Source organism: Neopsephotus bourkii, unplaced genomic scaffold, assembly GCF_033783945.1.
Source record: "Neopsephotus bourkii isolate Nb327-2 ecotype Australia unplaced genomic scaffold, CSIRO-AGI_Nbou_v1 NB_1279, whole genome shotgun sequence".
Lineage (NCBI taxonomy): Eukaryota > Metazoa > Chordata > Aves > Psittaciformes > Psittacidae > Neopsephotus > Neopsephotus bourkii.
This window is the reverse complement of record NW_026901764.1, coordinates 4,276,367-4,301,031: the sequence shown is the minus strand read 5'-3', so window position 1 is coordinate 4,301,031 and position 24,665 is coordinate 4,276,367. Positions and strand designations below refer to the sequence as shown.

At 40.0% G+C, this 24,665-nt stretch overlaps 1 protein-coding gene across 3 annotated transcripts in view; it reads left to right on the top strand.

Annotated features, from left to right (window-relative positions):
- PID1 (phosphotyrosine interaction domain containing 1) overlaps nucleotides 1-24,665 on the top strand; it is an 88,275-nt gene that overhangs the window by 16,755 nt on the left and 46,855 nt on the right. For all 3 annotated transcript variants that reach the window (XM_061365247.1, XM_061365248.1, XM_061365250.1), the window contains exon 2: nucleotides 17,436-17,582. In XM_061365247.1, coding sequence (XP_061221231.1) covers nucleotides 17,436-17,582 — 147 coding nt within the window. The remainder of the gene's footprint in view (nucleotides 1-17,435; nucleotides 17,583-24,665) is intronic.

Sequence of the window (24,665 nt, the reverse complement as noted above, 5' to 3'; positions counted from 1 at the left end):
CCTCTTCTGAATTGCAGAACATCTCTTGGAGGGTCAGACCTAAAGACTGAGTTATTCATGCTGTATATATTGATATGTGAGGACACTGCAATGAAATTGTCACAAACTAAAACAAGCTGTGAATGGTAAAGCCATGCCAATGGAAATAAAGAGAGGGGGGCATGCCCCTAATAAATGCTGTATGTAATTGTTGTAAAAGTATGCATGTATTTACAGTAACAAAGGTCTCATTGCGTCATATGTGTATTTTTACCTACTGTGAGCAGCCACCAGTGGCCACAGGCCTGTGCCCTGCATGGTAAGTAAGGGTCTGATTTCTTGCAGGACTGAGGCCTTGCTAAGTATTCAGTGTTTCAATGCACACGTATCTTTTCTGGAATTGAAAACATCTTTTATTTCCTGGGCTGAGCTGGCAGCCAGCACAGAAGGCAGTCCACTTTATATTTGTCAATCCAGGGAGAAGTCCAGCTCTTGTGAGCATTTCTCATCTGTGAAGAATCTATAGGAAGTTAATTATCTCCCACTCTCTCTATTTTTTATTACTTAAATATGGCCATTCAGAGAGACATTTAATTCTTTAAATATGGTGAGGAAGGCGTTAGTGAATTAAGCGTAGAAGATTTAACCCCGTGATTCCCGAAGCTTTGCTGGCAGACAGCCGCTGCTAACGGCTCATGCTGTGTGAGGATGCCTGCTGGTCTGTCCTGCGAGCTGCTGTGGGAGCATCCCCCCCTGCTGCAGACCAGCCCTGGGCTGAGTATCCTGTCCTTCTGTGCCCCCCGTGCCTCTCGGTGAGGGGGATGCTGTATGGGTGATGGAGGTTTTTTGGGGGCACCTGCAGAGGTTTTACTTGTGGACCGTGATGTTTGGGGGAAACCGTGATTTAAACTATTGCTCAGTGCTGCCATCTATGCAGAGTACCTTCAGAGAGAATAAGCGGCCTGGTCCTGATACATGTGTTAAGCTATTCTCTTCATTTTAATTAGTCTAATCTAAGCTGTGATGTATGTGTGTAAAAGTGGGCCTTGATCATTTCTGGGCTTGGGTGAAACCCTGTGATCTAGGACTGTAAATAAAACCCTGGCAGGGAGTGAATGCTGAAGGGCTTTAGAAGGATCTTTTCAGATGATTCTTGTGCCGGTGTGTGGAAAACCAGGGATGTATAAAAGGTTCTTATTGTAGCTGAGGAAATTTTTAAAGTCTGTAATGGCATATTTTAGCATCAGATTTTCTTAATTATTACAGTTCTACCAAGAAAATTTCTTGCATGAATTGTGGCAGCCCATTTCACTGACTGAATACCAGGTCTATTACTCTATGAACTTGATAATTAGTTCATAATCCGTGCATAGGCATTTCATCCTGGCAGTTTTCTCACAGGGAATAATTTGCCTTTTATTTGTTGAGGGTGTTTTTTTTTGGTGAAAACAGAACTCCCATTCATGATGGGCACAGCAAATGTAGTAAAACACTATCATAGCTGGGATTTGTTGTACGCTATGGATTTCTGTCAAGAATGTTAATGATTTGTTTATGAATAAGTGAGCCTGTAGTATTGTGAAACAGTATCTGGCAAGGCTGCTGAATGGACATTTTGAAAGCAGAGGATTCTTGAACTGAATAAGCTGTAGATATTTGTATGTCTCAAACTAGTAATGAGTAGGCTTATGGATTTTAACAGTAGTGTTTATTTAATGCATTATCATTGTCTATGGTGCTCATCTGGCATATGTATGGGCGACTTGATAACAAGCAAAGAGGTTGTTAAGTATTTTTTAAGGGCAGTTAATCTCCTTCTAGTGGGCTTAGGTTAAAAATAAGGTTTTCTTCCAGAAAGCATCACAAAACCGCAAGCCAAACGGTGTGATGTTTTCAGTCTCAATGTGGATCAGGAAGGCACTCTGATTTTGCAGTGTCTTGCTTGGGAGTAGCACCTAGTTTACCAGAGCCACCACTTGAGTTTCCTGAGGGAATTATCACTTGGCTGTCAGTATGTTTTATGGTCCCATGCATGCACCTTTGTAATGAGGGCTTAGGAAGAGTTTACCACTTCCTTCTGATCCTTGTTTTCTTGGAAAGAAACTTACTGATGGGTAGGAGAGGTGCTTCATTCCCATATTATGTGAGTCCAAAGTCTGGTATCTCCTGTGTGTTGGGGAGTACTTGTGGGAAGTGAAAACAGTTCCTCAAAAGAATACTCTGGGGACAAGATTATATATCCTCCCAGCTTACTAACTATTCCTTACTTAGTCTGTTATAATTTGCATGGCTAGGGTGTGCGATCTGATCAGTGGGATATCAAATCAACTGATGAAGAACCAATGTCCAGCAGCACAAAGTGAGAGCTCTGTCACTGTTTTGGCCTCAAGTCCTTAATTAAACCAATATGTGACTTTTCATGCTATATAAACATCATAAAGTTTCAAAGAAAAAAAGAAAAAAGACTGGAATATTTATCTTCAACTGTTCTTCCTGTAATGAGTTTTATAGCTGCGTATATGGGTGCGAATGCTTAACCTGAAGAAAGGGTTGTCACTCAAGTGGAATTAATGCATTTTTAAACGTAGCTAAGCCTCTTGGAAAAACAGCAGGTAGAAGATGGTGTCTTTATCTCTGTAGCAGGAAGCTTTGTCATGTGACTGCACCATAGGCAGCTGAGCCCAAAACTGAGAGACTTCAGAGGTGGGTTTGGAAAGTGTAAGAGACAGTTAGTGGTGTGCATCCAGGCTGCTGTGTGAGGCATGACTAACCTCTGCCTGACAAATTATGGCATTTCTTGAAATAGTGTCTTGTATTTTCTAATGAGCTGGGCTATCAGCTCTGCATCAGTGGATGGTTAAAATGAAGCAAGAATTGCTTTAACATTAAAACTTTGCCTGGAGGACTTCTCTAAGAAATTAGGTGACTATAATACAGTAAGACAACCTTGCTTCTTTGCTGTGCTGTTTTTCATACTGAGTGCAGTTTTGAAAGTTGAAACATGTACAGATGGAAACTAATGTTCAAATGGGAATGGATTTGGAAGCCATGCAGTGTTCTCTCCCTTTGAACATGAATAGGGAAGAGAGGTAAGACAGGATTTATTGAGATGCAACTTTTATAGAATCATTGGATTTCCTCTAAGTACAGTTTGATTGCGTGCCAAATGGAAAAGAGACTGAAGCCAGAGCACTTTGTGTGCCGAACTGGAGAAGAATCTCTTCCAATCTGAATGGGCTAGGGAAAAATGGGCCTTGTATTGCTTGTTCTTTCTGCTGTGTATGCACACATAAAGCTAAAGATAGCCACGTCCTATGACAATTGGTCATGATGATAAAGCAGCTGTAGGGGGCATTTGGGCTATTTACAATCTAACCTACTATGGGGCAGTAACATCCTGGGAGTTTTTTATGCAACCTAGGGCAGGTGGCATGGGTTGCGTAAATAGCCCTGCCACGTTACTCTGAGATTTAACCCTGCATCCTACGTGTTATCTCTTCAATGGTGCATGTATTGCTTATGCCGTTTTCAAAATTGTCTCCTGTTTCTTCCCCAAAATTATCTTGTCTGAGATGGTATTTTAGCAAATAAATACTGCTATTTATTTGCATGTTACTCCCATTGTCCAATACGGCAGCGTGCATTCAGGGAGGAAGGCAAGAGGGAAACTGTACTACAGCTGATGAACTAATTTGTTTTCTAGGTAGATGCTTGCACCCTTTTCCCACTCAGATACATACGGCACCATTAAACACTATTAAATATTGTCAACTTCACAGTAGAGTGCATTCGTAATTTGTCTACCATGTAAAAGTGGCTTTACTCTGCTGGGTTGGGAATATCAGTGATAGCGACCAGAGTCTGTTAATTTCTGACTATAATGGTGATAAAACATGAAAGTGGAAGTGCTTATGTCGTAGGGCAGGAGCTGGAACTAGTCACTTTTCTACAGATGCCTCAGTGAAAATAGGTTATAACCGCAGCCCTGTTTCATGTGCCGGTTGAAGCTGGTTTCCTTTTAGTGTTTATACTGGTGGTGGAGCACTGCATGGATTATTATGGTTTTCAAACAATTTCTAACCTTTATTTCAACAAATTAATTCTCTTTAAAAATCAGTGTTTAAGCAGATGCACTTACAGATTTTGTGTTGTGCCACAGTCAAAACCCATGGTAATCCTTGATGGATAACTACTGCATACACTTGCCTGGCTTGAACAACAGAAAATGTTGGTAGTTTGTGTTCCTGTTTCTGAGATACTGTAGCTCCTCAACCTGTGATTTTTCTCTGTTATGCTCATTGTAGTGTGTATGATACTGAGGTGCATGTGATATCCAACCAGCATTTAAAGATGGGAAAAAGCAAAATTTGGAACACTTCAGTTATGGTGGTTCAGTTATGCTGGATTGTACCCAGGAGGGATCAGGCTTTGTTGAATGATCAAAGGTCTCCTGCACTCATCAGCTGCTCAGAATGGAGCAGACATGTTTATCTAGCTGATTGTCTTGTAAAACTGTAGATTTGGCTTGTGCAAATAGCTGTGCATGCAAAACTTGACGGATGTTATTTCAGAGGATTTTCTAATGTCATTTGAAAGTCTGTTCAAGGCAGAGAACATGGGATCCAAAATCGAATAAAAATCAAACAAGGAAACCTTCTTCTCCTTAAAGCCATCTAAGACTGAAAATAGTGTAGTTGGATTAAAGATCAGAGCAGAATTAGCAGTAATAAATTAACATGGAGTTAAAGTCCCCTCTCGGATTCTGTGACTTCAGTTAACAGTTTGCCCAGACTTTCTACTTCTGAGGTTATCTGTTTCAAGCTTCGTTGCTGGATTAAAATGTCACACTTTTACTTTCTTCCAAATAATGGTAATGCTTGGAAAGCAAGAAAACAGCCCTCTGTCATTGTAGCTCAGAATCAGCCCTCAGGAAGAGAAATGTTCGTTTTGGGCATTCAGCTCTGACTGCCCTCTGACTTCCCAAGTGGAGACCTAAAAGCAAAGCCTGATTTTGTGCCCACATGGAAGGTTTTGTGCTGAGTGTTCTTGACTAACATGTAGGTAGAGATGCTTTGCAGTGGGCAGTCTTGAAGATTTCAGCATCTGATGGAAATGAAAATGAAAACTGATGGAAGTTAGTGGTGACGAGGCAGAAGTCTTGTGTAGCTGTTGCATTGTTCCCTATATACCAAATAGCTTTACAGAGAGAAGCCCTCCACTGCAGTTCCTTTATGATGGTGGTGCTCCATCTGAATAATTGGCCTGGATGATCCTAGCTCAGGGGTTGGTATTTACTTTAATTGCTTCCTAAATGATCCTTGCTTTGCAAAGGTAAGAAACAGGAATAAATCCTGTGAATTAGAAGTTAACTTTTCCTAGAAGTATTTGTGGAAGGAAACTTGACCCATTCCCTTAAAAAGTCTTCTACATATTCTTCTTCCATTACAGAATTGTGTCTGGCTAATACAGAAGTGGCATTGGAGTTTCATATTGAATCCATCTGCCTCATATTTGCTCTTGGTGTTCCCCTCACTCCCCTTTTTGGCCATATTACTGTCATTTAAATAATTTAGTTCAGCTTGCAGATTTTTTTGTCAGACCTGTATGGCCATTATATATGCAAATAGCTATAAGTATAAAAAGTATAAAAAAATTAATTATAATGTTGATAACCCTTATGCTTAGTGGTCAGAATGTAAATAGCAAAAGCTGCAAATCTGGGCAGAGGCATGCTGTAAAAACTATTGTCACGAGATTAAACTGTAGAAGACACATTTTTGCCTGTTAATCTACTGGATTTATTTTGACAATTATTTATTTGTGGTGGTGGTTGTCAAAGTAGAATTTTTAACAGTCTTGGTATAATTATAGAAGACTGAATTTGTAAAGCTGCGCAAACATTTTTGCATCACTGTTGTGTGGGTTTTTTCAGCCAAATACATTTTTTTTATAATGAAAAGAAATATTAGTCTTGAAATTTTTTTTTTTTTCACCAGAGGAATGACTAATTGGCATTCCCAAGATTAAATACTTCAATATTTTATCAGAAGCCCCTAAATTCTTTCACTCCCTTCTCTTTCAGGGTAAATAATTTATATTTCAGATGCATCAAATCTGATAAAAGTCACCTTGTTAACATTCCTGTAGAATTACAGCCCTGTGTGCTTTGAGAGATGCTGGAACAACCACATCAATAAAGCTTCTAAATTAAATTGAATGGGGCAAAAGAAGAAGACAGTGGGGAAATGCTGGGGAGGCAGTTCATTTATATTGATTTTGTCGGTTCTTTCACATCTGTTTAACTAGTTGTGCAATGCAGGTGTACTGGAGACTGTAGATGTCATGGTTATTCAGAATACTTCAATCATGTTGTGTTACAGGAACATACATTAGATCTGCATCTAGAGAAGTTCAGGGCCTTAAGAGCCCAGGCCTTTTTTCCTGGATATTGATGTTCTATATTATTTAATTTCTCCTAAGCCTGAAACACTGTTAAAATATTGTTTACAGTAATTGTCAGGGTTTCCACCAGGAAACATTTAATATTATTATTATTATTAATACTATTATTAATAATAATAAAACATCTCCCATTTACATTCCTGTTTCTCCTGCAAATTAGTTTCTCGAAGTTGAGCCAAACTTGCTTTTTTTCAACACAAGATTATTTAATTTGTAAAGTGGCTGAGAATGGATGGTATTTAAGGTGGTCAGCAATGAATGGAGGGGAAAAAGATTGAGGCTGTACTGAGTAAAAGGATGTTCCTCTGTTGCTTTGGGGGATTGTTTATTCTGCAGCTGTTTTCTGTGTGGAAAATTTGCAAGTCATTGCTGTGTTGAACAAAGTTTCGAGCAGATTGGACAAAAGTGAGAGTAGAATTACTAGAAAAAGAGGAAGTAGCTTTCACAACGTAAGGAGATTGAACGATAATGCTTGTATAGGCCTGAAGTCTTCCAATTTTGCTGGTCTTGCTGGAAGGCAACACTTGGGTAGTTTGGAGCTCTTCTGTTTTCTGCAGCTAAACAGTTTAACATCTCCATCACTTGATGCTCATTTCACTGCTGAAATAGCAATAAAGTTAGTACCTTGAAAAGTAGTAGTAATTCTTCATGTAGGTAGCACATGTAAAGCAGCAGTAAAGATGAGGGTAGTTCTGTTCCTGTTGAACTTCAGATTTGTTTTGCCACAGATTTCTGTGGAAGCAGGGATGGGTTTTTTTTCATGGCATATGGGATTCCTAAAGACTGGGATTTGGTTATGAATGAGCACGTGTTTCCAGAGTGGAATTATTTCAGTTTGTTTAATCAATTGTGGATTCCTCCAGAGTGACGCTGCAGCGCCTGTGTGAGGAGCTAGCTCTTTTTTAATTGGCCCCATATGTAGTGGCAGATAGTATATTAACTATGCCTTGGGAGAATAAGGGCATCTGGCTGGATCTCATGGTACATATTTTATTTATTTTCTGGAGGGATTTGCTTTTGTTTTGTTTTGTTTTTCTTCATTCTAAGAACTGTAGATATGAATACATGTATATAAGCACTAGCATTTTGAAACTTTATACCCAGCTGAGGCATTAGTTAAGCTTCTGCAAAATTGTATAGACTTTGCTGACAAGTAAAGAAGAAGAAACTGAGGTTTTACCTCCAGAGATGCTGGAGTTTCTGAGTATGTCTGGGTTTGGGCACTTAAATTGCTGGAACTTGGAAGCTTAATCTCCCTTCTTGCCAAGCGCTAAGGAACTTGTCCTTTGAAAATCAGAAAAATGGAAACATCAGGAAAGCTTAATTGCTTTGAAGAACCTTGAAAACACCATGCAGGTTTAACCTCTGTAACTGGAGGATGTGGATATGAAAGGGCTGTCCTGTCCATGGGTGCCTTAGCTTAGCCCCAGCAAAGGGCAATGCTGTCTTCAGCCACTTGACTCATTCTCCACTGGAAAAAAAGAGAGTGATTTTGCATCTGGCTGCTTTGGCTCAGTTTAACCAGTAGGGTTGTTGCGGGAGAAGCAGGAATGTAAATGAGTTGGTTTGATTTTCTTTTGTAAAGGTTTCTTGGTACAAATCCTGTCAATTATCCAACTTCTGAGCTTTGCTGAATTAATGAGATGCTTTGTAGAAGAGTATTTTTGATCACTTTCTATAGGCTTCCTTATTCCTGATGTAGGCTCTTTGATGAGCTACTCTTATTCAGAGCTTTGAGTAGTGGAAAGACCTACCATGTGAAGTCCCCCGGTAATAGGGGTTATGCAGTTGCATTTCAGTGGGACCCAATTTTTTCTCTATATTTTGCATCACCTGCTCAGAAGTTTGCACAGATATAAATCCTGGCAGAGTTCCCTCATGCTGAATAATTTGCTGGTGGAGGCACGAAAGGAGTAATACTGTGCTATATTAAATGCCTGTGAGTGTAGTTAGGCCTGGGAAAGTCTCCTTGAGAAGGTACATGTGATGTGATAGAGTGCTGGCCAATCATAGTTCCTCTGGAAATGCTCTGAAGCATGTGGTGATAGTGCTCATGGCGATGTCTGGAGAGAGGGAAGGCTGAAACCATCAGGCTTCTTTGCTTTCTGCAAGGTTTTGGGGGGATGCACTCTGATGGAAGCTTTCCAAAATGGCTGACTTGCTGAAGAAGTAGATCTGTTCACTTAGAGATGGCTTGTGTCTGTGGGAAGTAGGAGGACTCCTTCTCTGAGACCATCAGAAATGCTGGGCTTAAATCCTGGAGGTGTTTCAGATATGGAAAAGGCAGTACTGTAAATCAGCATCAAAGGGCTCAGTGATGAAATGGATGGCTTTAGAGGAAGGAGTGGATTCTCATTGTCTTGTAGCTGTAAATAGAGTAATTCATTAGACCAAAAGTTGATTTGGTTTATATTTAAGCAATACATTATCCTTTTCTTTCTTTTATTTTTTTTTCCAGACTTTTTACCCTTTGTTTCTGCATGGTATTTGGCACAATGATACCTCTAGCAAATAATCAGTACAAATTCCCTGTTCGTAACAGGCACCTATGTCATCCAGTCTCAGAGAACATGTCTTAGAAAGGGAAGAGAGGTCACTGAACTACATAACTAAACAAGTTACTGATTCATGGCAAAAACTGAACAAGAGTGAGAGAGTGAAATGCTAGTTTTGAAAGGGCTGTATTGGGGAATGCTATGGCTGTCTGGCAGGTATTGTATGAGATGGGCTTGCTCTGCCAGGCACAGAGTGAGGAGAAAAGAACTTTTTTAAGCATCCTCTGACACAGAAATTATTGGAAAGCCTCCAAGAGCAAATTGAAAACGCAAGGGCCGCCTTCATGCTGCAGGATTCCATTGTTTTAATATTGGGCCAACTACACCAAATAATACAACTGCTGGAAACTCATGTTAAGGGAAGAATATGTTGGAAAGCAGCTAAGGGGTCAGCTCAAAATCAAAGTGAATGAACTTGACATATCTGTGCTGCTGCATGTGCTATTTTGTTCTTTTTCTTCTTGTTAGTTCCCATTTCTAATTTATTTCCACTTTTTTTTGGGTTTTTTTTTTTTTTTATGGTGTTAACCATTTGTCTTGTCTTGGGCTTGTATCATGACTCCCCATTTGTCCTCAAAAATTCTGGGGCTGACAAATACCTCTGCTTGCACAGAGAAATTCTGGCAGACTGGTACTTTTGAAATTGTAACACAGTTTAAAATTCCAGGTTTGCATACGGACACAATGCTTTTGCTTTTGGGGAGGTACTGCTGCTCTGGTGATGAGAAGATGAACAGCAGATAATGGGGATGACTTTAGCTTACTTGAGTGCTGTGTTATGAAGCTGTTCTTCCCAGGCAGATTTTGGTTGCTGAACTTCTTAATGTAGTTTGAAAACCAACATCATCAGGGATGGGATGGAAGAAAAAGGCAGTTGTTACTGCAAGTATAAATGATATTTATAATGATTGCATTTAATGAAATACACAACAAAGCTATCTTAATTGGGTTTGGGTGGCGTCGGAGCTGGTTCAGTTGTGATAAAGTTACTAAAATTTGAGAGTTAACACTGATTTCTGGGGCCAAAAGTTTGGAAAGCAATTATTTATGAGAGCAGTTCAGTTGATACATTGGTGAAAATCATTATGTTTTATTTCTATTGATGCTAAACAAAATAATATTCTGGTATAAAATATATGCCACGAGCATCAGATGTGGGAAACTACAGCTCATTTAAAAATGTATTTAACAGTCATCAGAAGATAATAAACTGTAAAACCCCAAATCCGAACAGACGTATTTAGATGTTCATGTCCCATCCATATGCCTAATTTCTACTGAAATAATGGACTGGGAATTTAGGTACTGTAACATAGAGACTGATCAGAGAACTTTTTATTGTAGTACTGTAGATTTCTTTTACCTCCTCCAAAGACATTTTAGGGAGCTCTTATTTTATATTCACGACTATGATTGTCCTGAAATGCCACCTTCTCCTTACTCGAATGTGAATCTCTGTAATGGGACTTAAGGTTTTGAGCAATTATGGCTAAATTGGGAACTAGTCTCTGAATATCCTGTATATTCAGATTTGCTTAGGTTGGGGGGTTTTGTGTGGCTAAGTGTAGAGAGATGTTAGAGGATCAGTCATGAAAATCTCATCTGGCTCTGAAGTTCCCCGCAGTTTGGAGGGTGTTTGTATCTGGGATTGTGTTTTGTTTGGGCAGTGATCCTGCTGATTGGAATCGCATAAGCTTGGCAACAGAACGGAGGCATCCAGCCAGAGCAAACTCAAAGTACACAGGGTCTGAGAACAAAACGTTTCACATGAATTAAATTGTGAGGAAACAGAAATTCTTCAAACTTGTAAGAAAACAAGGCAATATGAGCATCATCATAAAGGCAGCTGTGTGATCAGGCCTGCTGATAGGGAGTGTAAGTTTTATTTATGAAATCTTGACAGTGGTGTGTTTTTAAGAGATACATCTTACCAGTGCAGGAAGAAGAATATTCCTCAAGAAAATGGTATTTGAGTGAGATGGAATAACTCTCATACTTGCACTCAAAGATCAAGTAGCATCTTTGCTGAAAGGCTTTTTGACACCCAGCTGTTTTCAATTTCATCTGTACTGTACACTGCAGTTGGGTTTGCCATTCTAATAAGGTTCCCTGCGTCCTTGTTATGCTTTTTTATCTTCAGAGTCCCCCTTTCTTTCATCTGTCTGTTTTTTTTTCTGTATATTATTTTTTTTTTTCCATCAGAGCTTTGTCCTCAATGCCTTGTTATGGTCAGTAATGGCAGAAGAAGTCCAGGAGGGTCTCTGTGCCTGGTAGTAGGCAGTGTTGCTTGCAGCCAGTTGGGTACTGCCTCTCCTGGCACTTTCCCCAGTCTTGCACCTTGCTTGCTGATGCTGTTTTCTGCTTGGTCATACAGTTTTGAGTTTACCCTTGCAAATGTGATTACTTTTTTCTGTGCCAAAATTCTCCCTCTGACCCCTCTGATCTCTCTTCTATGCTATCTGGTGAGGGTTGGTAGGAGCAGGGGGACATGGGGGCGAAATGGTGGCAAGCACTGGTTCAGTTCTGATGTACAACTGTGCAGACATACTGAGTTGTGCCAAGTTGTGCCATGGGCCTGCCCGTATTCCTCTACTTCCAGAATGTGTCACAGGTTGTTTGCAGGCAAGTCTGTCTCACTGTTGTGCCTGTTGCCATTTTGTTGTGATTGAGAGACATCATTTCAGACATAATTATCTGCTTTTTCACCTAAATAGCATATGTTACCTGAAAGAAATTGAAGAGATTGGGTTTGATAGGCTGGCAAAATATAGCTCTTGACACGCTAGATGAGATAAACTTTTCATAACCAGATTTCTGGAGCTAGATTGGCTTCAAAAAGATTACTTGGGTTCAGATCTGCTTGAGAATAAAGAGTCTTGACATGATCTTGGATTTGTGCATGCCAGTCAGTTTTGTGTTACAGAGCAGGTGGCTGATGGGATAATTCCTGACTCTGATAAGTGCTTCCATCCCCTCTATAGAGGGTTTTATTGTAGTGCTCAGTACCATCTTTATATGAACTGCTAGTTAGGGATAAATACAGAAAAAAAAAATATGGGGGAGGGAAAGTATTTAAAGTGTATTAGCAATATTTTATTAACAAGAAATAGATCAGATATGACATCTGTACTGGGTAACATTTGCTTTAAACAAAACAAAGCCTTGAAATGGATTGGTTTTCGTATGTGTCAGAATTCTTGGGCTTGGGATGGTGTGGTCCTCGGGTCACAGCTGTGCTCCTGTCACTGATGGTGTAACCATATTGCTAAAGCCCTGCTATGTTGTCATCTCTGATCATGAGTAAGAGAGTGGTCTTGTAGCTACAGACTGGATACACTGGTAGTCAAATTCCACTGGGAACAGGAGGAAAGGGACATTTGGACTTTCTAAAATTCTCTAGCAGTTCATTGCACTTGGTTGTGTCTTTCACTTTCTCCTAGGCTGCTGTGGGATGCTGGTGAAAAGTTTTGGTTTCAGTCCAGAACTAAATGGATTTCAAATGCAGAGGAAGTACTTGCACTGAAGTAGTAAATCATAGAGGTTGTTTGCTGGGGACTGATCTCTTGCTGATGCTTTAATGTAGATTTCATCTGAGAAGTCCTTTGTAGGTGCTGTAGAAGGGTGAGTTGCCCAGACAATTGCTTCTCATTCTGGCAAACTGCTTTTTCAGAGGCTTTGAAGTATTAGAATAACTGTTTTTCAGAAGTCAACATAGTATCATTTTGGGGTTTGCAGTCAATGTGTGTCTTTGGCAAAATTTGGCCACATACAGGTCATATCTGGAAGCAGCCCAGTTTATGTAGTTTTGTCTTGGTTGTAATGCTGATGTTAAGAGATAATGGGGGCTGAGGGCTTGTCCCAAAAGGTGCTGAAGACTGTTGCGTTTGCAGTATCACAGCCCGATTAGCCTGTAAACTGTATTCATTTTGGTCATCCCCTATTGCTGGATTACAGATTATGTTTCCCCTTTTTCTTGACATTTATTTTTATATTCATATCCAATATGTAAGCGTTTCTTAAATTTATTGAATTTGAGTTTTTATTTTATTTCCATCATGAAAACGAAAAGATCCACTGGGTCCAGTCTTGGCTGCTGAGTAGTCAATATAGTGAACAGCAGTGACTGTTTAGTTAAGACCTGAAGATGATGAATTTGGAAGAAGTATTAAGCATTATTATTACAAATTGTCAGTGCATACTTTTCCAAAGCATGTTTAATTGTATGGAATCACAGTTGTTTTCTCTAAGACATTTTGCCTGAATTACGACAGTGACTGCATTTTTGCTGACAAACTTAACCAAAACCCAGATGCTGTTAATTTTTAGTTTTAACAGCAATAGAAATTTGCCTGAACTAAATATATAGCACCTGAAATTTGAAAACTGAATGTCGTGAAATAGGTAATCTAGAGTTAATGTGTGACTGTTGAGCTGAAAACAAAGTATACATTGAAAGCAATTTAGAAATCTTGATTCTTATGTTCAATTAACCTGTAGCTAAGAGGGTTAGTGATGACAGCATTTTCATTGAAAATTGATTTCATTTTGACTTTAAAGGTCACAAGGAAGGCACGTATAACCTCTGTAGTGGCAGTCTTGTCCTGCTATGGGTTTGCAGTTAGGCACCCTTCAGTTTTCTTCTATAAAAGAAAATATAGAGGGAGAGGATGCCATTAAAACTGGTAAACTGAGCAAAAGAAAATGATGGAACTTGAATCCTTGAAAAAGCAAAATGATGGGTTTTATTAGGATAATTTTCCAATGTTATTAGGGGCCTTGCTTAAATTGTACTCTGAATTATTCTATGTTCAGAAAATTTTACTTTGAATTATTTAATGTTCAGCAAATAGGAAAATACAATACTAATTACAGCTCTCATCCTTTCATTGGTAATTAAAGTATTTTTGTTTGCTCAAGGAATTTTGAAACTTGCTGCCAGTTTCTTACTGTTATGTTGTTCCTTGCATCTTTCAAATGTGAAGTGTATATCAGTAGCACCACCTAAATAGATAAAAGGACAAGTGATGTGCAGTTTTGAATTGTTGTTACCGTCATGTCAGTTAAGAATGTCTGCTTTTGGTGATTTTCAGTATAAGTACTACCAAATGAACCCAGTAGTTCTGGCACATAAAACGTGAACAGTATAATGTTCCTTGAACCTTTTTTTCAGTGAATTGCCGAAGTCATGCTTTTCAGGAGCTTAGTGAATTTAAAGCACTTTCAAGAAATATTCTGGGTTCACAGCAGCAGAGAGCTAATGCATCTTCTCAAAAAATACATTGGCTACTGTTATAGGTCAGCATTTGCCAACAGTTTCTGTGTGAGATGCCAGTTTGGAGTAGAAACTAAGAAATGGGTTGAGCGAAGCACTTTATCCTGTTCTTGGCATAAAGCACAGGAATAATCCCATTGACTACCCACGTGTGCTTTACTGGGACTGCTCACATAGTGGAAGTTAGGCATGTGTTTAAATAATTTGCTTATTTGGGGGCTCACTGTGTGATGTCTCCTGGCAGAGACTTGATTTTCTTATGGCAGCTGTCATATCACCTGTGTGCAGGGAGCACAGTGCTGTCTGCGCTAGCCATGTGGTCCAAAGCAAAAGGCTATTTCTGTGTCCACCCCCAATCCGTCCTGCACTTCTCTGGCTACTAATTATCTGTTTGCTGCCAATTGTGCTCTAGTGTTTTTGGTGCCCAACCACTCCAACTTTTGCTGCTCATACAAGTATCGAATTGCCTTTGTAAGGCAGAGAGTAGTCTTTTACTTGTTTAAGACTGTATATGTGGTTGTTACAACATGAAAAAAAGTAGCTCATTGTCATAATTTTCCTTGGTTTTGGTCAAATTGTCCTCTCTCTGTCAGTGATCCCACTGAAGTTGACATTGATGCTAGCAGAAGAGAACCAACACTTCGAAGATCCAAGCTTAATGGTGAGAGAAGCTAAAGGGAGTTTTTCCATCTATTGAGTATCTAATGGCAGCAGTGTTCTTTATTTGAGAACCTCTGTGAACAGATCATCTAGGGAAATGGAGCTCTTTCAGCATGGAGGGAGGGAGAAGTTAAATGCTGAGGCAGGATCTTCTTTAACCTAATATTTTGTGACCATTATCTCTGCTTTAATCCAAACTTATCCACCAGCAAAATAATACAACTTCAGGTTAAAAATACATTTATTAAATTTTCCACTTCTGCCTTCCTCTCCCATCACCTACATGCCCAAGGCAGCAGATGTCCTTGGACACAGCATTTCCCCATGCTTGAAAAGAGGCCAGTTACAGATGGGGAAGTGTCGTGACCTGGGCACGGCAGATCTCCAGAACCCTCTCCTGCACTTTCTCCTCAAGAAATACCACTTCTGCAGCAAGCTAGCACAGACTTAGAACCTATGTATAAAAGCAATTCACGCTAATAGAGAGGGCTACAGTTGTAGTAGACAGTGATTAGTTTGTGGCACCAGCAAGCCCAGTGCTGTGGTTGGTAATCAGTGATGCTACTTCAAACTCAGGATCTCAAACTTTAAGCTTGCTTTACACTCATCACATCTGGTTTTCTGTTGTTTAGCCTTTGCTAACAACTTCACCAGAAAAGCCTAGGAAATTCAGAACAAAAGACTGTTAGTCTCAACTGAAAGGTTTTCTCAGTAAATCTAGTTATCCTGGCTGGCAAAGTGCTGTTATCTTCAGAACATGTGTCAACAAATATTCTTTAATGTATAATCATCTCAAATGGAGTAGTCTTTTGTTGAAGCTGCGTTCAGGATAGAGTGAATGGGGTAAAATGAAAAATAATACAAATAGATCTTTTTCACTGGGATGAAAACTTGAATGCTTTCACAAACAAGACAGAGGCCATCAAGTATTGCTCTAACAAGCTGCAACTTCATGTGTGAGGTAGGAAAACAAGTACTATTTTCACAGGCTGTTAAGTGTTTATGCCTTGAATATGCTTATGAGAGTCTTTAAGGTGCTGTGGATCCAGTATCATAATAACTATTAGACGTGAACACTGATGAGCTAAGGATTAAATTGTTTTAGAAGTGTATTAGTAGGCTTTCAGTTAGCTAATGGTAAAATATTTATGACTTAAGTAGGAAGCTTTTTCCAAGAAAATCTTGTGCATTTTCAGTGGTATACTTGAATCTACAAAAATCCACATGAAACCAGCATAGCATCTAAATAGTTGATTCATCCTCTGTATATAAATAAAATATTTAATTCGCACTTTCCTCACTTAAGCCATAGGCCTGAAAAGCAAGTACCTGAGTTGATTTTCTGGCTTCGATAGAGACTTCTTGTACCTTTCTGGGAAATCACTTAACATCTCTCTGCCTGCAAGCCAGACCCTGTAGTGTTTGCCTGCCTTGTTGAAGAAAGGGGTGACTGCAAAACAAGTTAAGAATCTCCTATCAGAAGACAGAACAAATGGTTTGGTTTTGATGAAAGTGATCTGGAGTCATTACACAAATGTCTAATAGCTGCTGATTTATAAAAGTTAAATTATGAAGCTTTAATAAATGCACATTTCTTTAGACAGTGCTGTAGTATGTTACTAGCTGTGAATACTACATTGATTTTCTTCATATCTGCAAATTTTCCTCCTAAGATATGTAGTAGCAAGTGAAAATGTTCAGTTTCTCAAATGAAGATCAGTTCAAAGAAACATCTAAATGTTGAAAAATCTCTGTGACTCCCCTGATTCCACAAAATTGATTTAGAAATCTTTCAAGGGCTGTTTTTCATCACTCTAAGCAATTGCTGAGAAACTTTTCATTCAGTGACATTCTTGTCAACTTGGATAGTTCTTCACCCAAGCCTGGGGAGTTATTTCTTGTGTGTTATAGCAAGTGACAAGTTTTGAATGGTATCTGTTAGTACCAGTAGTGGCATTTACATTGGAGACTAGAGGAACTATTGCTTACAAAGGAAGAGAATTTAAAATTCACATGCTAAAGGCAAACTGATGAGGCATTCAGCTCAGTGGGAACAATGATATCTGCAAAGGTCAGTGGGATGAGATTTAAGTACAGAGGAAAGAAAACAAGAACGGATGAATCCATAGTTCTTTGAATGATCTTTGGCCCCCTATTCTTTCCTTGATATGGTCATTAGTAGAGGAACTAGGTCTATAAGCAGTTTTATAATATATCTGGGAGTGATCAGAGGTTGAATTTAGGCCCTTTTTGGGACATACATGGATTCTAATGAATAGTTTTTTTTTGTGTGTGTGTGTGTGTGTGTATATATATATTATTAAAAACAGTCTTCACATTGCTAATAGTAATACTGTATGTTCACTGTCTTACATTATAAAACTTTAACTCTCCCCAGGGAAACCTCCAAGACACTGAACAGCAACTGAAACATGCAGACATGTCCAGCTGTTAACTCTCACTTTTTTGCACTAGAACTGGAGATAATTGCTTTTCTTTCTGTTTAGCACTTTCAGACCATGTTAAAGACTAAGTTGAATGTCCTAACTCTTCGGAAAGAACCTCTTCCGACAGTGATCTTCCATGAACCGGAAGCCATTGAGCTGTGCACCACAACTCCCCTCATGAAGGCCCGGAGTCACACAGGATGCAAGGTACTTGGGAGTATAATGTTAAGAAGTAAGACCACTTGGAGATGTCCCATGGGCATGTGAGGGCTCTAAAGAACCCGAAGTAACCAACATGGTCCCTCTTGTTGTTCTGAAAACCCCATTAACTGCTACTAATACTATACAGTGTCTGAATCCAAAAAGTTATTTGTTATTTCTGACCAGAAATTTTGGACTTCAGGATAAAAAGGTTTGAGTTATGTGGCACAATGCAAATTATAGAGGGTTTCTAACAGCCTGCAATGAACATTGCTTGTTATAAACACTGCCATTGTTTTTATAAATGCTAGTGCTGAGATGGGAGATGAAGGCCAAATGCTGTGTATTTGCATTTAGCAACCTGTACTAACAGAGGTATATACCTGCTGAAATAAGGTTGCAGCTTAAAACTTGAGGTTAGTTTCATGGTTTTTTTGTGGTTTTTTTTTTTTTTTTTTTTTTTTTTAAGAAAGAGGAAAAGGCAGAGGAAGGACATTTGGGCCTTGATTTGGTTAAGCAACAGTTTGAATTTGCCCAGTTACGTTACGGCACAGCTTCTGAAAAAGCTGCTCTTTAAAGTTTAATGGATTAAGAGACTTGAGTATGTTCTTCTGTGGTAAGAAACCATATGAAAATAGCAAACAAATCTGCTTTGTTTGCATCTTTTCTTGGAGCCATTTTCCTTGGTGGCAGAGCTCACTTAGCCTTCCAGAGCCATGGGCAACCTTGCAGACTGAGCTGGGGCTTGGCAGCCAAGTCCTCTTCACCCAGCCTAGCTGTCAGTTGTAGGGAATATCCACCTACGCTTGACGGTCTTAGTGAAAATGGAGAGGACTGGGTTTCAGCCTCCACTGCTCAGTAAAGTGTCAGCTCTAGAAAGGCAGTTGCCTGATGGTATGTGCACTGGAAAAGGTCCAGAGTGCAATTAAATGTTCTAACTCCCTTCCCTGCCGGTGTGTATACACACATGCCTGCATGTGCACTTTTCCTTGTTGGAGGATCCGATGTGAGATGGGGTTGAAGAAATTGATTCCTGGTGTGTTTCCCTGATTCTCTTGGCATACTGTGTGGAGAGCAGGGGCTGTGTGCATGCTGTGAAGGAAGGGCTTTGTTTGGGCACTTCCTCAGCAAAGCTGCTTCTTGAGAAGTGTCATTTTTGTTTGAATTTTTGCCTGTCACAGACTGCTGCTGGGTGTTGGAAGCAGTTCTGCCCTGTGCTGACGCATAAGAATGCAGGGCAAGTGACCCTAATATGCTTTGTATGGTAGCTCATATCATCTGCTCTTCCATGGTGATGTGTTTTGTCCTTTATGTTGGCATTTAATGAATTTTTAGAGAATATTAGTTATCATAAAAAAATGGATCACAAAGTAGCTGGTTTTCACCCCTACTGAGAGTTCAGACATAATAATACTTTCTGAAATCAGTTTATCTCTGTGAATGTGTGTAGAATTTAAATGAATCTTTTTACTTAACCTACAGTTCTTCAGCTGGACAAGATGGATTGCAGAGAGATGTTGAACCCCTCACTGAAGAGAATCTCATTCTATATTTAGAGATCTCTTTTATTTATTCATTTTATTTTTTTTTTTTCCTGTGATCTAGCATAGTGGTGACTAGGAACATCTTCTGCCACCACGCTCTCCTTTTCCTGCTTGCACTGTTTCTTCCCTTCCCCTGGTAGCTCGTTCACGCCTGCCAGTGCTGGAGTCTCACAGTGGTGTTTTTGGGGTGGTGGCTAACCCTCTTCAGATGATTCAGCAGTTGTGATATGCAGTGGGAAATGCCTTGGGAAGATGATTCTGCATGTATGTTGCTCCTCTGGCTAAGAAATCCTCTCCAGTCATTAACTGAAAAGCTCTGATTTTACCCAGTGTCTCTAGTTGCAGTTTCTTTCTTCCCCTTCCCCTCCCCTTTTTTTATTTTTTCTTTGTTAAAATATATTCTCTTATGGGGCCTGTATCCTCCAGCTGTTTGTAAGTGATTAACTGCCTTCTCCTCTTTTCCCTCTGCTTATTAGTTTCTTGCCGACTGATACAATAATAATGTTGCCATAACAAAGCCAGTATTTCATAATATGAGTTTTCACTCGGTGGGGTCTGATCTACACTGTTATTCCAGGTGTAAGGGAGAGGGAGATGCTGTGGTGTCACCAAGGTTGGTACCACTGAGCCTCTCTGGTTCTGAGACATGGGCTTTTCAGGCAAGAGCGCAGCATTCGGTTTTCACTTTCTTCTATGAGTCACACTCTTTTGATCCTTAATCGTTTTATTCCTCTTGACTGAAATCCCTCCAATTTTTCAATGTAATCCCATTAATGAGATAGCATCATCCTTCTGACAGAGGCTCCAGACATCTAATTTTATTGCACAGTTTTAACATAAGCCTCAGCTGGCACCATCTTGTTGTGGGAATTTGACACATGCAATTGCTTTGCTGTTCAGAGGTCTGGGCATTGGTTTTCTTATGCAATTGCTCTTTTCGTTTTCCTTGCACTGTGAGACAGGCTTCTCTTTGCTCTTTCATTTGGTGTTAGCTGCTGAATCCAAAGAAACAAAACTTTTGCTGCTGAGATCCAATCTCATTCTGCAATTGAATGGGGTTAAGAATAGCAGATAAATGTCTTGCTGGAAGTAGTCTAGGGGGAAGCCCCACAAAATTTGAAAAGTTAAATAGTTGAGAAATTTGGAGAGCTTTTCTTTCCTGTCCAATTCCAGATCCAATGCAACTTTGTTACCATCACGTTTCCTAAAAATGTATCTTTCCTTACAGCAGGAGGCTAAAGACTTGTTCCTTCTGCACGTCTACACCTGCCTGCTTGGGCTGGCTCTGCTGTCACCGTTCCCACCCCTCTAGACTTGTGGGCATGATTTCACTAAAAGGCACTGATTTGCAGCACAGAGCTTTAGGTGCATATGTTTTGGGGTTTGTAGTGCTGGTTTTGCTGTGAGACAGGGGTTGACTCAAAGGCTGTAATTCCAAAAGAGCACCTTCTTACCCCCTTCCTCTCCTTTCCCCACCTCTCCTGTTTGCAAACAGGGAGCAACAGCCCTGCACTCTGGTGTTGCAGCCCAAATCAGCAGACAGCTTGAAACAGAGCAGGATTTCTGGGTACAATAAAGCATTTGGATTCTGAGTTTTCCTGGGGGTAATTTTCTTTTGTCTAAGCCATGGTGTATGTTAGGTGAGAGCTAGGTCTCTGGCCCCAGAGAAATCACAGCTTCTCATCCTCCTCCAGCTGAGACCACCGGAGCAGGGCAGTGGGATGCAGTGCCCAGAGGGTTGTCATCTCTGGCAGCTTCAGTTGAGCACCCACATGCATCCTGCCTCTTCCCTGCAATGGATATGGCATTTGTGAATGGTACAGCACCAAGTGTTAAGGTCAGTAGCTGCTCCGAAGAATGATAAAACCCAACTAGCTAACTGTATAATTGTAAATGGCAAGTATTAGCTTAAGCTAAACCACCCATTGCTGGGGAGGAAAAAAAAAGAGTGAGAATAAGTCTTTTGTTCTTCCTAGCTGGTTCCTAATTTGTTTTTATTTAAATAGAACATGTTTCTGTATGAAGACATGGCTGTGATTTATATGTGTGTATGCAGAAATGTGTTTAGTCTTGTTTAGATCCCAAGGATTTTGATTAGACTTGTGGCTGTCCTGCTTGTAGGTCTTTCATGTCAGATGTTGTACACTCTTGTGTTTCAGCTGGAAACTCTTCCCTTATCACAACACTAAGAACAACCAGATGGAAACTGAAAATCTGGAGTATCTCCAAAAAATAAGTTGCTCTCTACTCAGAAATGAGTGTTTTCTCTGTGCCTTTTAACAGATTTGGGTTAAGTTCTGTGTGTTTTATTCTTCCTTAATGTACTAATCAGTTTATACTGAGTCTAAAGTTTCTTATTTCTGTCCCTTTGGACTATGGTGGTGGCATGAAGAGAACTGCCTAAATGACTCTCCCTCTTCTGCTGTAGCTTTTGCAGTACTGCTACAGTAATATGAAAGGACAGAGGTTAAAAATGCTGCCTGTGATTTTTGAAGTGGTGTCATAGGTTTAACTTCTCACTGAATTGTTTCTTAATCTTTCTATTGGAAGGCTCTTCAAAGTGAAGTCAGTGCTGAATAATCAGTAGTTTGTTGTTATCCACCTGGGTTAGGCAATCTTATTCCTCCAGTTCCCACCAGTGGACAAGCTTTTCTCAGCAGCTGGAAGGCTGAGACGAGAGTAAACACTGCAGGTAATTGCATTCTCAAGACTAAGCTTTTATTAAATGGGAAAATGTATATTAATGATACAGTGTTTGCAGGCATGGTACTCATTGCTTGCCTGTCTTATTAGATTGAGATGGTGAGATTGTTAATGCAGGCTTTGTGGAAGGTATGTTGTTGGAATTTCTGTGATAGCGTATCTTAGTTCAAGATTGGTGGAAGTCTTCTTTAGCAATTTGCATAAGTGACATTAGAGTGCTACTGGCATTTTAAAATCAAGCCTTGCCCACATTGATAGAGAATTTAAAAAATAACCACGAAATAACATAAATAGAGCTTTGTCTTTCAGAATAGCTCAGTTGCTTCACTCAAAATGAAAATTGTTCCTCTACTAACCTTGCTGCAGTGTGATGTTTATGGTAGGGTTCATTCGAGGTCTGTACAGCAGGAAGGGGCCACAGTTGAGCTTCCCTGGTACAGTGCAGTGTCAGCAGTTAAGCCCAGAGCTTGACTATTGCAACTCTGGGACACACCTGATGTCATACTTGTGTCAACCTATTAACTGGATTTGAGGTGTTTTCTGGGAGAGCTGGGGAGTGCCTGAGGGCCTTAACCTGTGCAGTGCCAAGGGGCTGCCCTGCATTCCTGTAGCCTGCCCTCCAGTTGTAGGTCTGTGCCCTTTCACCAAAGCCACACTGGATCAGCCTGTCCTTGTGGCTGCTCTTCTGGCCTTACTGGCCTCTGACAAGAGTTTTCATTTTCCTTTTTGTGTCTCTGTCTTTCTCCTATTTTTCTTATTTTCTCAAAAGTAACTTTCACCATTAGACACAATGCATGTATCAACTGTGGGCCCTTCTGATAAAAGTCTGTGCATGCGAAACTGTCTCAAGATGCTTTGAGGAACAGGATTTACACCAGGGTAGCAGAGACTGAAAGTTAGTCTGCACAGGAAAAGCAATTAATGAATTTATAGGATGAATAGTGAGTAATACTGATCATGGTCTGGTTATGATCCATAGAAAAAAAATGCTTCTTATTGGGATACTTAGTAAATAAATTGTCTTAAAATTGCCCTGCTAGGCCTGTTTCTAATTCCTTGTGTAAGAGATTCATTTAGGAATAATGTCTGCTCAGATCTTGCTGCTTATTTTTGTTTTTTTGCCTTGTTAATCTTAATTGCAAAGGCCTTGCAGTGGGACTGTCTCTTACCATATGCTTGCAAGATACCCCATTTCTACTCTACCTCAGATGCCTCTGCAGCAGACTTATTAATGCTGTGTTGCTGCTCTTATTCCTCATTGCACTTTTAAAACTTAGACTGTTTTTCTTTGTGTTTTGGCTTGATGGTTTTGTTAGGTTTTTATTTTCCTTCAGGGAGACCTCTCTAAGTTGTTTTGCCCAGCATTTCTGTCGTATGCAACCTGTGCCACTTGTGTCCCATCCTAATCAGCTCAGCCGTGGCGGTGGCCAAATACATTATTCTAACTTTCAGGTGATAGTGTGCTCCTCATCTGTAGGGCATGGAGGCCCCTCAACATTCAGAAAATGCCCAAATTGGTGAACCATCCTCTCAGTGTCATGCAGCCAGGAGCCCACAGTGTGGTTTTGGTAGTGCCAACTGCAGCCTCATGCCTCTTCCCCTTCACTGGTCCCTGAACTCCTGATTTTTTCTCTGGCCATCTGAAGATCAGGCAAATGGCTCCCCACTGCTGCACTGTTACTGGGTGCTGTTTGCTTTTGTGTGTCTTGATACTGATTAAGTCAAAATTAATGCAAAGATCATGTTGTTTCCAATTGGAATATTCAGAGACCAAGGTGTGCTTTCCTGTTTGTACTGTCCTGTTGGCTCAAAAGGGCTGAAAATGTGCTTTAAGACTTCCTGAGATGGGGAACTCCAAATGTCAGTAGTCGTTTGGTAGTTAGCAATCTAGCATTTTACTGAAATTTCCATAAGTAATTTAAAAAACCTACTGCTCTTGAGCATTTGTTGCTGTGTTGGCTACTGAAACCATAGCTGGTTGGACACTGGACATATTCTTAAACCTGCCTCACTTTACCCTTATGAGCCCTAATAAAAATGTTCTCATTGCAGCTATAGCATCGTTTTGAGTGTAGTTTATCCAGCTGTAAATACAAGTCCATCTAGATGTCTGGTCTTTATTACCATTTTGTAAGCCTGTAATATTAAGATAGCCATTAACTTTATTAAAGAAACAAGTGAGACAAATTAAACTGTACCATCACTCCCCAGCCTACTGTTTTCTACCATGTTTAATGTGAGTGTGAAGCACAGAGCTTATTTTCTTCTTGCCTCATTAAGGGCCTTCTGCTATTATCCTTAGCGTTACATATTTTGTGCTGTGAATTGAGAGCTTATTTTTCTGCTGCTTTCTCCCCTCATCGAATGAACCAAAAGGACACACGTGAACTTTTGCCTGGTACAGATCTTGGTATCTTCAGTTTATTTAGATATAGTGCTCATTGGTGAGAGATAAAGAGGTTTTCTGTATGTGTTTTGTAAAAGTGAATGCATCAAACTCATGGCCCAACAAGTATGCCATGTGAAGATGGATAATCTTGTTTACTTTGTCTTCATGTAGTATTACAGAAAAAAAAAATAATAAAAACATGGCAGCGTAATGCTGAAGCTAGAGAAGTGTAAGCTGCTTGCAGAAGCCTTACGCACAACTGCAGCCCAGAGTGTTGTAGACAATTTGGCTGAGTCTTGTTCTGATATTGGAAATGGAGAGCTGCATGTGCTGATTTCATGTGACTGTATGTTAAGGTCCTGTTCTGCACCTGTGAAGTTAATGAGAGCTTTGCTGTGGGCTCCACTGTGAGTGTGGTGGGATGTAGCCATGCAGGACAGCAGACGCTTCCCC